Source organism: Varanus komodoensis, unplaced genomic scaffold (assembly GCF_004798865.1).
Source record: "Varanus komodoensis strain SLA01 unplaced genomic scaffold, ASM479886v1 scaffold70, whole genome shotgun sequence".
In the NCBI taxonomy this organism is placed as follows: Eukaryota; Metazoa; Chordata; class Lepidosauria; order Squamata; family Varanidae; genus Varanus; species Varanus komodoensis.
Genome location: NW_025336348.1, coordinates 192,899 through 206,752, shown reverse-complemented (window position 1 = coordinate 206,752; position 13,854 = coordinate 192,899). Strand labels below are relative to the sequence as shown.

Below are 13,854 nucleotides of genomic sequence, written 5' to 3'. Positions count from 1 at the left end.
TCCTCTACACAAAAAACCTTCCATTAACTCCAATAGCCTGGTTTGTTCATCTTGATAAATCTAGAAGACCCTTGTGGATCATTTATCTATTTTTTGGGTTATTCCTTTGGCTTGTCAAGGGAGGGACAAACCCGAGTTCCTGGTTAACATCACACTAAATAAACCAGAATTGTTCATGCTTTGTTTAGCCCTTCCTGCTTGTACTAGGAATGTTCAGGCAACATAGCCACCCCTTGAGATATGCAAACTGGGTCAATGTATCTGGAAACAAATTCAGATTATTTAATGTTAAGCAATTCAGTTTTTAAGGAGAAATGCAATATTTGCAGGTCTTTAAAGAAGGTACTTTTAGGGTGTCATCGTATGCATGCTTAGAATTGCTTGCAGTTGTGGGACTTTCTTTCTAAGCTTGCATCAACAGTGCCTTTATTTTATGGAATTGATTTTTACCAGCCTACTTCTTTTTCCAGAAAAGAGTGGCCAGTCATCCGAACCGTGTCCCATCCATCTGGCTCGCCATATATCGGGCTTTTGGGCGGCCAATCCTTCTCAGCAGTACGTTCCGTTATTTAGCTGACCTTCTGGGGTTTGCTGGACCACTCTGCATTTCTGGCATCATTCACAGTTTCTCCATTGAGAACCAAACTAAGACAAACAATAATGAGACTGGCAATACCACAGAAGCAAGTGAAGTAAGTTACAATATCAGCAACTCTAGCTGTATTTCTGCTAGACTCCATCTGTCTTTCTTTTCATGGCTCTGCGGGTAAGGGCATGATTTAGGCAGAGGGTGGGGTCTATGAAAGGAGCAAGCAAATGTTTCTGCACATTCAGCTAATTTCATAAGAGCAAACACCACACATGAATTTAGGAAAGCCGGCCGAAGTGAAGGTCCTCTCTAGGCATGGTAACTCCATGGCACCTAAGTTCTAGCCAGCTTTGAACAGACAAGGCCTGCATCCAACCAACATTAGCCACATTAAAGTCTCACTGGGATTCGTGGAGTAAAAACTGTATTTACTTATTTATTTCTTTATTGCCCAAGAGCGGAAGCCCTCTGGGTGATTCACAGTACAGTACAAAGAGATACAATTAAAAATACAGATACAATAACATGCAATCTAAAACTCCAGTATACAAGATTTAAAACAATGTCAACATGTAAAGCAATTTCAGTGAAACAACTAATTGACACAGCTGACATTACTCAGCTTTAAATGCCTGAGAAGAGAGGGCAGTTTTAATGTGATACTGAAAAGTTGGCAATTTTGGTTCCAGGTGGGCTTCAATGGGGAAATCATTCCAACCATTCCAGAATTGGGGGAGGGAGGCGCCCATGAGAACCCTTCTTCCTCGTTGTCTCCTTCCATGCTTCCCTTGGGGTTGGCTGACAGGGGAAAGGCCCCAGATGCTACATGTTGGTTTCTGTGCCATTGATGTCAATGGGTCCTAAACCCAACTAACTCAATTGACTCTGAATTGGAGCCACGGCTCTGGATTATGGACATTGTATGTAAGGAGGCACCTCTGTGCTCCCTCCACCCTACAAAACAATGCATCATCTAACCCTTGCAGAAAGAGGGGAGGAAGATGAGGCCTCCACAGGATACAATATGTCTTGCTTTCCTTCCCTCCCTGTCACCAAAAGCCCTTTTCTGAGGCCACTCTTGTGACCTGAGCTGCAGGACTACAGAATTCTTTCTGTGCTGGGTCAAGAGAGGAAAAAGATCTGGGCCCCAGCTTGGAGTGATCTTTTGACCTCATCGTTGGGGCCCTGAGCAATCCTATGGCTGTCTAGAGGCTTCCTAGGGGCTGTACATTTGCTCTGCCCACCTTATCCTAAGGTGGGAGGCTGTTACTTGTTGATCTGTGTGCATCCCTTCCCCACCCCACAAAACACCCCTAAGCCCTTTCTCTGAGGTTGGTCTTGCAACCTCAGAGAAAAATGCCATCATGGTTCCTACTAAGTCAGTTCTGGGAGATCCAAGCATCACTCTTCAGCTATGAGGAGAGCTATTCAGACCGTGAATGCAGGACTTCTAGACACAGCCTCTGAATTTCGGCTTGCTGTGAAAATGGGATCAGTGTTCTTTAATTGGATGACCACCATCATTGTTATTTCTTTGCTGCTGCGTGAGTTTTCCAAGAGCTGGGATTCTCTCTCCCTTTCATTCCCCAGCATACTATAGAACCATTCCTGACCTCCAGTGACTTCCTCAAAACCAATTATGTACTGGCAGTGCTCCTTTTCCTGGCCCTCATTTTGCAAAGGACATTCCTGCAGGCCTCTTACTATGTTGCCATAGAAACCGGCATCAACCTCCGTGGGGCTTTACTGGTGAGTAAAGACATTGCTTCATTGGCTAGCGTGGCTTGCTTGCGCACTGTGAAAAGTCCTGATAACGACTCTAAGCTATTCATTGGTTTGCTTAAATGGCTTTTTATAGAAAACAACAAGCGAAGCTGGAAAAGAATAAAAGACAGAGAGATCTGATAAACGCCTTATGTGCAGGACTAAAGTAGCTGCTTTCACTACCTGGCCTGCATGAGGCAGTTCCTCTCCAGTTCCTCTCATGCATTACATAGAAACAGAGCGAGTCAGAAGGGGTCTCCCGGGCCATCTAGTCTGACCCCCGGCTCCAGCCGGCTCCACTCATGACATGCCTACCATGGGCATGTCTAACCTGTCCTTGAACACCCTCACCGATGGGGCCTCAACCACCTCCCGTGGAAGCCCATTCCATACCCATTTCAATATGTCACTGGTTCCTACACAGATGTTGTAATGTTTAAAGACCCAAGATCAGGGCACCGGGGGCAATTGTATGCATCTTTCACACATGAATGTTGGACATCCATCAAGTCTTGAAACTAGAGCTGGGTGCAATTTTTTATCTCAATCCTCCGCCAGAAAAGCCCCTTACATACTATCAGTCCACAGGATTACAATCCGAAAAGATGCAGAAAAGAGGGCTGAGAAGAGGGGAAAAATAAGTTATCTTCCAGCAGCGTTGGTGGAGCATTCCTAGAATGGATGGTGATGATGAATGTTGAATGCATAGGAGCTTTCATAAAGGAGGGAAGGCTCTGGGTGACTTCCAGCAGGTGACAAGATGGCAAAAGGGCTACATATCCTCCCCTCCCTCCCCAAATTGAAAGAAGGGCTTAGCACCGCTTCAGGTGGCAGCTACTCCCCACAAGTCACCACGCCACATTCCCGGGCCATTTCCACGCTGCTGGGGATGATGCTTTGTGAGCCCTCCAGAGACTCAGTGTGATTGGACGGCCTACAAATATCCCAAATAAATAAATGAACAAATGCTTTGCCATCGCTGGTGGGGACTCCACTAAGCCAGACACGAAACCACCTCAGTGATGACATTGTATGGCCCGTCTAACTGCAGAGGCACAAAGGGGACAGACAGTGCATTCAGTCTGCAGAGAGCTATAGCGGTTCCCCTGCTTAGAATGACAGTGTGATAAAATGTGCCGAAGGACAGGATTCATACATACGGAATGCATTTCTTCCTTGGGACTGAAATGATCACAAAGGGCTTAATTTACTACAAGCCTTCTGGAACAGCTATGAGACTGTGGGGCATCCTGAAATGTGTTCCTCCTTAGGGTCTCTCTGTTGGTGGGATGCCTGCCACCCCATTGACTTTTGGCTTGCTTCTTTTCCCAGGCAATGATTTATAACAAGATCCTGAGACTTTCCACCTCCAACTTGTCCATGGGAGAGATGACCCTGGGGCAGATCAATAACTTGGTTGCAATCGAAACAAATCAACTCATGTGGTTCTTGTTCCTGTGTCCCAACCTATGGGCTATGCCTGTTCAGGTACAGCATTGAAGTAAGGGCCTAATTTTTGGAAGACACAGTAGATTGAATCAAATCGAATCGAATCTAATTGCAAAATGCATAGACTGCTGAATCTCAACATTCTATGGGGCCATAGAAGAGAGCACCAAGATGCTGCGCAAGAGCTTCAGACTGAGCTTTGGCGCTTGGAACCTCTGGTTAAATGATCTCAGAGAGTACCGAACAAAATTGTACATTATGACAAGCACCATCTTGGTTGGCAGTATTCTGAAGGTGTTTCCAATCACCATTGTGTACATACAATGTCCTACAATCTAACTGATTGTCTTGTGCATTAGATTAGTCCAAGTGGCAAATGCCCAGTGGCTTGCAATCCACTCCCTCCCTGCAGAAAATAAGAAAACAAAACCTACAATAGCAAAATAGCAAAGAACTAGAGCCAACAGTGGCATGAAATGCCAGAGCGACAGACTAAAGATGAAAGGACTCCTTGAAGAGCAAGGGACCAATGCAAAGAAGTGCTTTCCTGGTAGGCACCTGTGGCAGGTGGGGGCTCCCAGGGAAGAACCTCTGAAAATGAATCTGGCAATCGGGCACCAAAGTATGGGAGAAGGTGTTCCTTCAGCTAATGACGCTCTGACTGTTTCCCACCACCAGTTTGGGATGCCATGATACAAACATGATGGGGTATGATGAAGAAGAACCTTTGATGCACAAGATGGTGCAGCTGCTTATGCATGTTATGCTTGAAGCATGTGAAATTCAGCATGGGGTTATTAATAATTATAATGGTATCAACCATAACGTTATTTTAAAATAAAAAATATTTTTATAATCAAAAGGGTGCTGTCCCCAGGGACAGCTTAATGTGTAGCCTTCTTAGATTCCAGTGCACATCCTGACCAGAAGTCCCAAAGAGTGATGGGCACTTTCCACACACTGCATGAACGGTTTCCCTTCCCTTCCCTTCCCTTCCCTTCCCTTCCCTTCCCTTCCCTTGCCTGATGCTATACTGCAATTTTAGACTCTGGACTCAATACCAGAGTGGCATTGTGGAGCAGGGAGGGGGATTCTTTGGGTGGCAATTTTATTATTTAACACACTTCAAAATGCGACTGCTGAATTTGGGGTCTTCCTCATTCTGTTGTGCAGGGGCCCCAGATTTCTCTGTGCGGGTGATGCTCAAATATATCGTTGCCTACATTTGATAGGGTCTTGCCATGCTGTTCAAGGAGATACAACATTTGGGGAAGGGAGGCAGGCTGTTGTTCCCCAGAGTTGATATAGGAAGGGTGATGACTACCCCAAACTTGCGCTATAAGAGAGGAGGCTTTATGGGCTGCTTTTGAGCAATCTCCCATGGGTCAAAACCAGGATCAGAGCTTACAGGAACTGGTATCCAGACTGTGTCACTTCAGGCTGCTGGTACAGTCTCCCGTGAGTGGATATTAATCTGTTTAACAACCCTCTCCATATAGGAACAATGATGCCTACAGATCTATAAGTTCGTGGGGCTGTTTTTCTCCCCTTCCTTCCACACTGGGCCAAAGACTTGCTAACTAAAAGGCTTTAATATGTTAAAGTTGACCAACTAGGCTGGCTTTGTAGTACAAAGGACAATGGCAGAACAACAAAGGAAACAAGCAACTTTGCAATACTGACCCTTAGGGAAATGCAGCTCAGTGATAAGAAGTTGATTCTAAGCTGACTCCCCCTCCTCAGTTTCAAACTAAAAAGAGCAAACCGACCCTTGGGGAGGGAGGGGGCCCTCCTGTTTCAGCACCAATAGCAGGGAGTGTCTGATGCTTGTCCCTGTTCCCCCCTGCTCACTAAACTTTCCCGCAGAACTTGAAACTGTTGGAATCACAGGAAAGGCCCGGCTTGTCTCTAAGTTGCTTGGCCTTGGCATTTCAGCTGAAAACTGTGCTCTCTTCTCTTCATCTGAGCCAGAATCTGTATCCACAACTTTTGAAGGCTCTTTTGAAGGCAGAAAGGGCCAGATCCCCACAATTATTATTTTTAAGCATAGGGAGCAGGGTCATGAGTGGGCCCCTACAGTACAAAGTATTGTAACTCTGACGCAAGCTTATCAGACAAAGGAAAGATACAGTGGAGAGTGCCTGAGTGGCATCAGTAAGGAATTGGGCGCCTTTTTATTTCAGGCTTTTTAGAAAGTTGAGTTTTGGAAATTCATTATGACATTTCCCTGCCTTTTTATTTATTTATATATTTTATTCATTTAAAACAGTCTTCCCCAACCTTGTCCCTTCCAGACATATTTGGACTACAACTCCCAGAATTCCCAGTGAACGGCCCTGGTGAATGGGAATTCTGGGAGTTGTGGTCCAAATGCCTCTGAAGGACATTATGTTGGAGAAGACTGATTTAAAACATTTCTTCCACATGCTTCAGCTGGAAAGGCTACCAGAGAGGCTTACAACTCAGTAAAAATGAGAGAATTCCTACAAGGGGCCACGTGTCCTACTTGACACAGGGAAGTCCTCTAAACCTAGAGAAAGTGTCATTAAGAATGGAGAGTAGAGAGAAGTTTGAAGTTCTCCATCAGCAAGAGGCACCTGGACAGCAGAGCAGCAGATCCTCAGGTCACCTGGCCACCTTTTCCCCCACAAGGGTGCGATGTGTTGCATTTCTATTTACATTATTGTGTTTCTATTCAAATTATAGTAATTATGAATGTACAGCTATACATTTACACAGCATATGTGGCTCTCATGCAACTCTGCGCCTTCTTTTCTTTGGTGATGCATTTCCATCCCCCCCCTTTTTTTCGTGGGAGGGCATTATTAAGTTCCCACCCTTGGTCTTCGACTTGCAACCCAAAAGAACATGCAGCCAGTTTTGTTGTGTTGTGTTTTGTTTTAGAATGGTGAGGGAAAGCTAAATTAAGAAAACTCAGGCACCAAATCTGATTGGTGTTGCATTCTTAGTACAATTAGCCATGATGGCAGTGGGCACTTATATGTCAAAATGGGCTTTCTTGGGTTTATATTTTTAGTTTTATTTAACTTCTGAACTGCCCAACAGTTGAAGTGCTCTGAGTGGTTTGCAACAACCCATGAAAACACAATCTAAAATGCATTACAGTCTAAAAACACTCACAAATGGCATACAAAAAATTAAAACCACATAAAAAACATAAAATTCCAATAACGTAAGCAAGATAAAACCCAAATGAACCTGATCAAACCATTAACAAAACATCCAATTAATTAACTGCCCTGTGGTAGGGAAATGTCTTGCCCTGGGGCTGAGAAGATAATACGGTTGGTGCCAGGTGGGCCTCAGTGTGGAGCTCATTCTGTAGCTGGGGGCAGAGACCACCACAGAAAAGGCCCTTCTCCGTGTTGCCACCATCTGAGCTTCCCTTGGAGATGGCAGGCAGCGGCAGCCTCTGGAGATTGATTGTGGTGTTGCGGTAGCCTTGTCACCTGGCCTGACCTTCCTCAAGATGGCTGCCTTGCAACCAGAATGCTTCGTTCTTACAGGGTAGGGCCTCAGCCTTCTGGCATTTAGTTGGAATCGCCCAACATTCTCAGAGCAGTTGGCCTGGCACGGGGTACTCAGAACCCTGCAAGAGCATAGCCTTCCCTCTGGCAAGTGGGACCCGAGAGGGCAGGAGACTGCCGGAGAACCACCACCAGGTCCCTGTTCCTACACGAAAGCATTTTAATCCTCTAAAAGCTACAATGGTGTGGCTGAGCAGGCTTCTGCGGGCAGGGCATTCTGCATGTGGAGGGCCATCATGAACCTCCACAGTTGCCATCTCGATCCCTCCAAACAAGGGAACACAAAGCAGCCCCCCCCCCCGTGAATTATGCGACCAACCAGATGGCCCAAAGCACCACCACGGCTTTCTTTGCCCTACCCCTCCCAGCTGAAGTTGTGCACACACTGTTTGATTTGGGTGGCCTCACACCAGTGCAAAGCCCAGTTGATGAAGTGGCCCTTAGTTCCCCTGCACTGGAGCCTGGAACCAAGACGGTGCCTGAGTCTCTTCCTGTCTCGCCTCTTCTGTAGATCATCATGGGTGTGATTCTGCTTTACTACTTACTTGGATTCAGCGCCTTGGTTGGTGCTGCCGTCATCGTCCTGCTGGCTCCGATACAATACTTCATCGCGACAGAGCTGGCGGAAGCTCAGAAGAGCACCCTTGTAAGTCATCCCTTTTCCTGGCTATGGGTCGATTCTGCCCATGCCGCTTCAGCTCTCTGTTTGGGCTCAGTCCCTGCATGCAGGCTAGAGAAGGAAAAACATAAATATTATTTTTGCATCCCATTGATTGAAATAGAACTTAATTCCTTGGCAAGGATGCTTACAAAAATACTGACTGATGATATTGGCTCAGTTCAGATCATTCTGCAGTCTGTGGATTGGAGGATGAGGAAGAAGGGCTAGGCACCCTTCTCGACTCTCCTCTGACTTCACTTTCAGTTTGTGGTTTTGTTGGCACCAAGCATAACTTGCTGTGATGTTGGGAATGCCAAACTATGGTACCTTTGGCACCCCAACTGGAATTTCCATCCAAATTCCCCTCCCCTCTTCCTTTGCTTAATTTTGTCAAGTGTGATTTTATGCTGTTTTTGTTTTCTGCTCTCATTTTCTTTTAATGGAAAAAGGACTATTCTACAGAGAGGCTGAAGAAAACCAATGAAATACTGAAAGGCATAAAATTGTTAAAACTGTATGCTTGGGAAAACATATTCTGTAGAAGCGTGGAGGACACAAGGATGAAGGAGCTTACAAGCCTCAAAACCTTTGCTCTCTACACATCTCTCTCCAGTAAGTAAATTGTGTTCTGCTTGTGGCAGGCAGATGGACAGGCCTTGCTTTATTTATTAATTAAATGATTGCTTGCCTTTCTATTGTTATCCAAAGACACAAACTCAAGTGTTAAAATCAGTTTTAAAACATCATGGAAAGAACATGTGCTACAAAACAGAAACGTGCAATCAGGCTCATGGAGAAGAACTTTCTGTTGGGGCAACCAGCATCACTGATCATCACACCAAAGATTTAAAGATGAGGAATTCATTACCTGGTGGTGTGACCCCACCCAGGGCTCCTAAACGGAGTGGTGGAGCTTGCTGGACTGGGAAAGGGAGTGGCAAAGCTGCAGAGGGGCCGATTCCAGGTCGCCGCACAGCACCAGAGCCAACCCTGGGAGCACCAGGAGACAGCACCTTGGGGGCAGATTCCGCTGCAGAGACATCTCCTTTAAGCCAGAGCCCTTCCTCCCTGCAGTGCCTGCTCACCTTTTCTTCTTGTGATGTGTCATCTAGTCACCTCCTACTTATGGTGACCCTATGAATGAGGTCCCTCCAAAATGTCTTGTCCATGGCAGCCCTGCTCAACTCCTGTAAACTCCTTGATGAAGTCCATCCAGCTCATAGTTGGTCTTCTTCTGTCTCTGACTTTCCATCGCAGGATTGTCTTCTGACCTCCCTATGAGAGGTGCCCACAGTATGACAGCCTCAGCTTTGTTATTTTTGCTTCTAGAGAAAGCTCCGGCTTGCTTTGATCTAGGACCCCCTTGTTCGACTTTCTGTCAGTCCAGGGTGTTCACAAAGCTCTCCTCCAGCAGCATGTTCCAGATGCAACACTTTCCTTCCTGTCAGCCTTCTTCTCTGTCCAGCTTTCACACCCATACAGGGTGACTAGGAATACCCTTGTGAGCTTAGCTGGACTCCGGGGGATGGTGGAGGACAGGGAGGCCTGGAGGAATGTTGTCCCTGGGGCCGTGATGGGTCGGACACGACTTCGCGACTAACAACAACAACAGGGATACCCTTGTGTGGATGATCTTGGCCTTGGCTTGCTGTTAACTTCTATTTTATGACATTTATAGCCCACTTTGTTCTCTTCTTCAAAGGAACCCGAGGCAGCTTGCACTATCTTCCTCCTTTCCATTTCATCTTTACAGCAAACCTGGGAGGTATCATAGAATAGTAGAGTTGGAAGGGGCCATGAAGGCCATCAGGTCCCACTCCCTGCTGTCAGGTAGGTCAGGCTGAGAGTCATTGACTGGTCTGCAGCCACCCAGCGAGCTCCATGGCTGAGCAGGGAGTCCCAGCCCAGTTCCCTTTGATGCTATACAGACTCTCATCCGCACACAGGGAGCCAAGTGGTGCTTTGCTTGTTCCCTGGCCAGGGGATGGCCCCTTTAAGGCCCGCCAGGAAGCAGGTGGAGGCTGGAAGCGATAGTCTGGTTCTACAGCAGCTTCCCCAACCGTTGTCCTCCAGATATTTTGGGCTACAACTCCCATGTTGCCCAGGGCTGATGGGAGCTGACCTATAAAACATCTGGAGGTCACCAGCCTCAGCACCGTGCATCATTGGAGCAAGTGGTGCTGTCCAAGGTTTTGGACCTTCAGCCTGGGCTCACCTGCCTGACAATGCCACCATCAAGTGTTATGCTCCGTGGACTTCCACTTGTGGTCAGACACTTGAACTGTATTCTTAGAAACAAAATCCAGTAATCCTGAATGCACTGACATAATTTCAGATCCCGAACCCTTAAATTGAAGGCAAGGAAGGGCTGCTCCCAAAAACCTTGTTGCGTGTCAGGGATTATTGTGGCTAGTACCACGAGCAGGTTTCTCGCAGGCCTGGCAGCCTAATTTGGTTGCACGAGCGGTGACGGGGCCCCGTGCTGTCCCTGCAGGTGTGTAAGTGAACAGCAACCAATAGGTCCAGGGTCTTTTGCCATATCACCTGTCTCCACCCATTGTTTGGATGCAGAATGTCTGGATGTGATGAGCACCAGATGCTCATGCACACATCTGCTTGCAGGTGTGTGGAGCAAAACGGGAGGAGGATGTGGGGACACTGGGGAGCCCCGTCCGCAAGGCTCTGGCTGCCAGTCTCAGCTTTGCTGAGCGTGAAGCTCCGAAAAAGGGCCTGGAAGTGTGTCCAGCTGAAAAAAGGCTTGCAGAAGTGGTCACACCGCCTGCTGGACTGCCGATTCCGCTTTCAGGAGTTCGGCAAGCACGTCCCACTCAGTGTCCCCACAGAGCCCTTTTCAGACCTTCATGCTCCCCGTGTGGCAGCTGGGTGCATGGGAAAATTAGGGGCAGGGCCTCCGGGGGTGCCTTTGTCCCCCTCCCCACTTTTTCCCTGCATGCAAACAGGTAGACACTTTTAAAGAGCTGTCCTCATTCTCCTCTGTCAAATGTTGGAAAATAATTCCACTAATTAAAGGCTTTTTCATTGCGCCCCAGAGAACCAAAAGCAGATATTTAAAGTATTGTCCCGTGCCACTTCTGACCTCCATTTTAAAGCCCACAGAGATCAGGATGCAAACCCCCAGAGCCTAAAGAGGCAATTGTCTTTCACCTCCTGCTCCTTCCCAGGATTCTGTTCCTTCTCTGTTCCCAACTTGAGCCGAGAGAAAGCGCAAGTAATGAAATAGGTCACATTCCCCCAAAATGTGAGTTTTCAGCATATCTATATTCTCTCCTTCATCTTCAGGAACTTCCTGCTAGGATGGGAAAAGGCTCTGTAACTGTAACTCTTGCAAGTTTGACTAAAGGGAAAAAAAGATCCAATAAAAATGATCTCCTGACCCCTTTTTGCCTTTCTCATACTCTGGGACAAGCAAGACACCCACTCTCCCAATAATTTTCCTAACTTCCTTATTAAGCATGATGACATCACTTAGTTTACATTAATAATTATAGAGACCACATCTATAGATGTCTGATAAATTAGAGTGGATGTGTTTTTTTAAGGACCACCCTAGGACTGAGGTTAACGCAACCCCAGAATTGTAAATAATTCCCCTTCCCCAGAGCAGCATTTTAACTGTGATATACAACTCTACAATTCTTCAGGGAATATGTTCTCCAGCTTAATAAAATACACAAACCATAATGTTTCCTACCATGTTTTTGTTTGACATAAAAAGCCTTTTTCCCCCCTGTTAAGGAGTTGTCTGATATTTTGATTTTGGCAGGAAATAATGCAAAGGCAAAAGTTCATGAAGCTGCCCAGTGCTGCTTATAAAAGTTGCTGTGTGAAATGTATTTACGCTTGTGCTTTATTTCTGCAGTTTTCATGAATGCAGCCATTCCAATCGCAGCTGTTCTTGCGGTAAGAAATTCTTTTGGGGGGCTGGAGATGTCGCTGAGAAAATTAGGGCTTCTTGGGGAGAATGTTGGAGAGCTTTGAAGGCTGCAATGCTTTCAGCTGGAACTGCTGCTGCAATTGACCCCTGCATCCGCCCCCCCCCCCCCCAAACCCTCTTGCTATTAGCCAGCAGGAGACCTTGGAAGGGCCACGTCTTCCATTGTCCCGAGTCTCCATCACATTGTTAAACAGTGCACAACCATCTGATAGATTCAATGTCCAGCATGGAACTTGAAATTCCATTGGTGTAAGTGATGATCCATTCTGTCCAATTCTGTTTTACTTTTTATCCAGAGAGAAACAGAATTAATAACTAGTTCTGCAAAGTCCTTTTGCAAGCTCTCCTGATGCTGAAGAAAACCAATGTCTATTCTGATGAACATCCTAAAGTTAGGGGGGTAAGGTGAGATAGTCTATGGCGTTTGCATAACTATATAAAAGGCTAGCATATTGAAAAGCTGAAACCTTCACCAGAATTTGGAGACAACTTTTGCGCTTCTCTAAAAATTAGGATAATGATTATGCTTATTAATCCCACCTATTCTCAGAGATCATGGCTCTAGTGGCTCACAGCACTGAAATCACACAATTAAAGCATTCAAAGTGTACAAAAGCAAAAAATACAATTAAATCAACTACATATTGAAATTAAATCACCACATAGCTTAAAAACAGTAGAAAAACATAAAAGGCCAGATTAACCCAGTGCAAATGCCTGCTGGAATAAAAATGTTTTAGCCTGTTTATGGAACCCTGTCAGCGAAGATGCCATTTCTATATAGGGTGGTGCAGGGCGTTGGGGCAGCCCCCACGCAGGCCCATTCCCACATTCCCACCAGCTGTGCCTGTGAGGGTGGGGGGATCAAAAGAAGGACTTCCCCAGAAGGTCTTAGATCCTGCTAGGCTTAGACAGGTGAGTACAGTCTTTCAGTTAGCCAGAAAGACTAAAAACGAAACTGAGAAATAGTTGTTTGTCTTGTTCACCTATTTGAGATGGAGTTGGCATCCCATGCACTGTTTTCCTTGTCCTGTCCAAAGTAGCACATGCCTTTCCTTCTAACTTACTCTTTCTCCAAAATGCCAGACTTTTGTGACCTACACGTATGCCGAAGAAGAAAAACTAACAACAGCACAGGCCTTTGCTTCTCTCTCACTGTTTCACATCCTGGTTACGCCACTGTTCCTGCTCTCCACAGTTGTCAGATTTGCTGTGAAGGCCATCATTAGGTACGTGATTTGGTACCAATGGACATATAAACCCACCATGTACACAGTCAAAGTATTGCAGAACAAACATGCTTCCCCAGCTAGGGAGTATTCCAGCAAAGCTTGAAATAAAAATCTTTATACATCGTATAGGCTGCTTAATTAGTGTAGTTTCTTAGAAGTTGGCCACCTCAGTGCAGAGACTACAGATTCTGTTCATTTTCCCTTGGTTCTCTTTGATCTGAGAAGTGGCTCTTGTTTAATGTTGGCTGCCATTCTCTTCCCGCCTCCAGAATGTTCTAGAACAACATGCGGTCTGAGGCATTCTGGGAGAAAATTGCAGCGGTCAAGAGTAAGCCCAGTTATTTTTATTTGAAAAATGATTTAAAAGAGAAACAGGGAAGCTTCTGTTGCACCATGGGAAAGCCCACCTATCCCACAAACCCTTTAATATCTTCTCCCTCACAAAACATTAATCGTAAACTGGGAGGGTTCATTCCACCTTCCCAAAGTTCTGTCTGGAGAACTTTGCGCTCCACATTAATGATGAGACTTTCTCTATTGGAGAGAGAGAGCTTGGGCTGACCCATATCTTAGAGTCAGAACACATCTAGAGGTGTTAAATAAATAAATGAATAAATAATAAAGTTATTGGAGTATCTATGTGTGTTTTAAATTTG

General features: G+C 45.9%; 1 protein-coding gene across 5 annotated transcripts in view; it reads left to right on the top strand.

The window, feature by feature from the left end:
- The window catches only part of ABCC9 (ATP binding cassette subfamily C member 9), an 85,100-nt gene that overhangs the window by 17,677 nt on the left and 53,569 nt on the right, over positions 1–13,854 (top strand). For all 5 annotated transcript variants that reach the window (XM_044452187.1, XM_044452188.1, XM_044452190.1 and 2 more), the window contains 7 exons: positions 471–692; positions 2,180–2,338; positions 3,686–3,841; positions 7,862–7,996; positions 8,461–8,623; positions 11,892–11,932; positions 13,053–13,195. In XM_044452187.1, the coding sequence (XP_044308122.1) occupies positions 471–692; positions 2,180–2,338; positions 3,686–3,841; positions 7,862–7,996; positions 8,461–8,623; positions 11,892–11,932; positions 13,053–13,195 (1,019 nt within the window). The remainder of the gene's footprint in view (positions 1–470; positions 693–2,179; positions 2,339–3,685; positions 3,842–7,861; positions 7,997–8,460; positions 8,624–11,891; positions 11,933–13,052; positions 13,196–13,854) is intronic.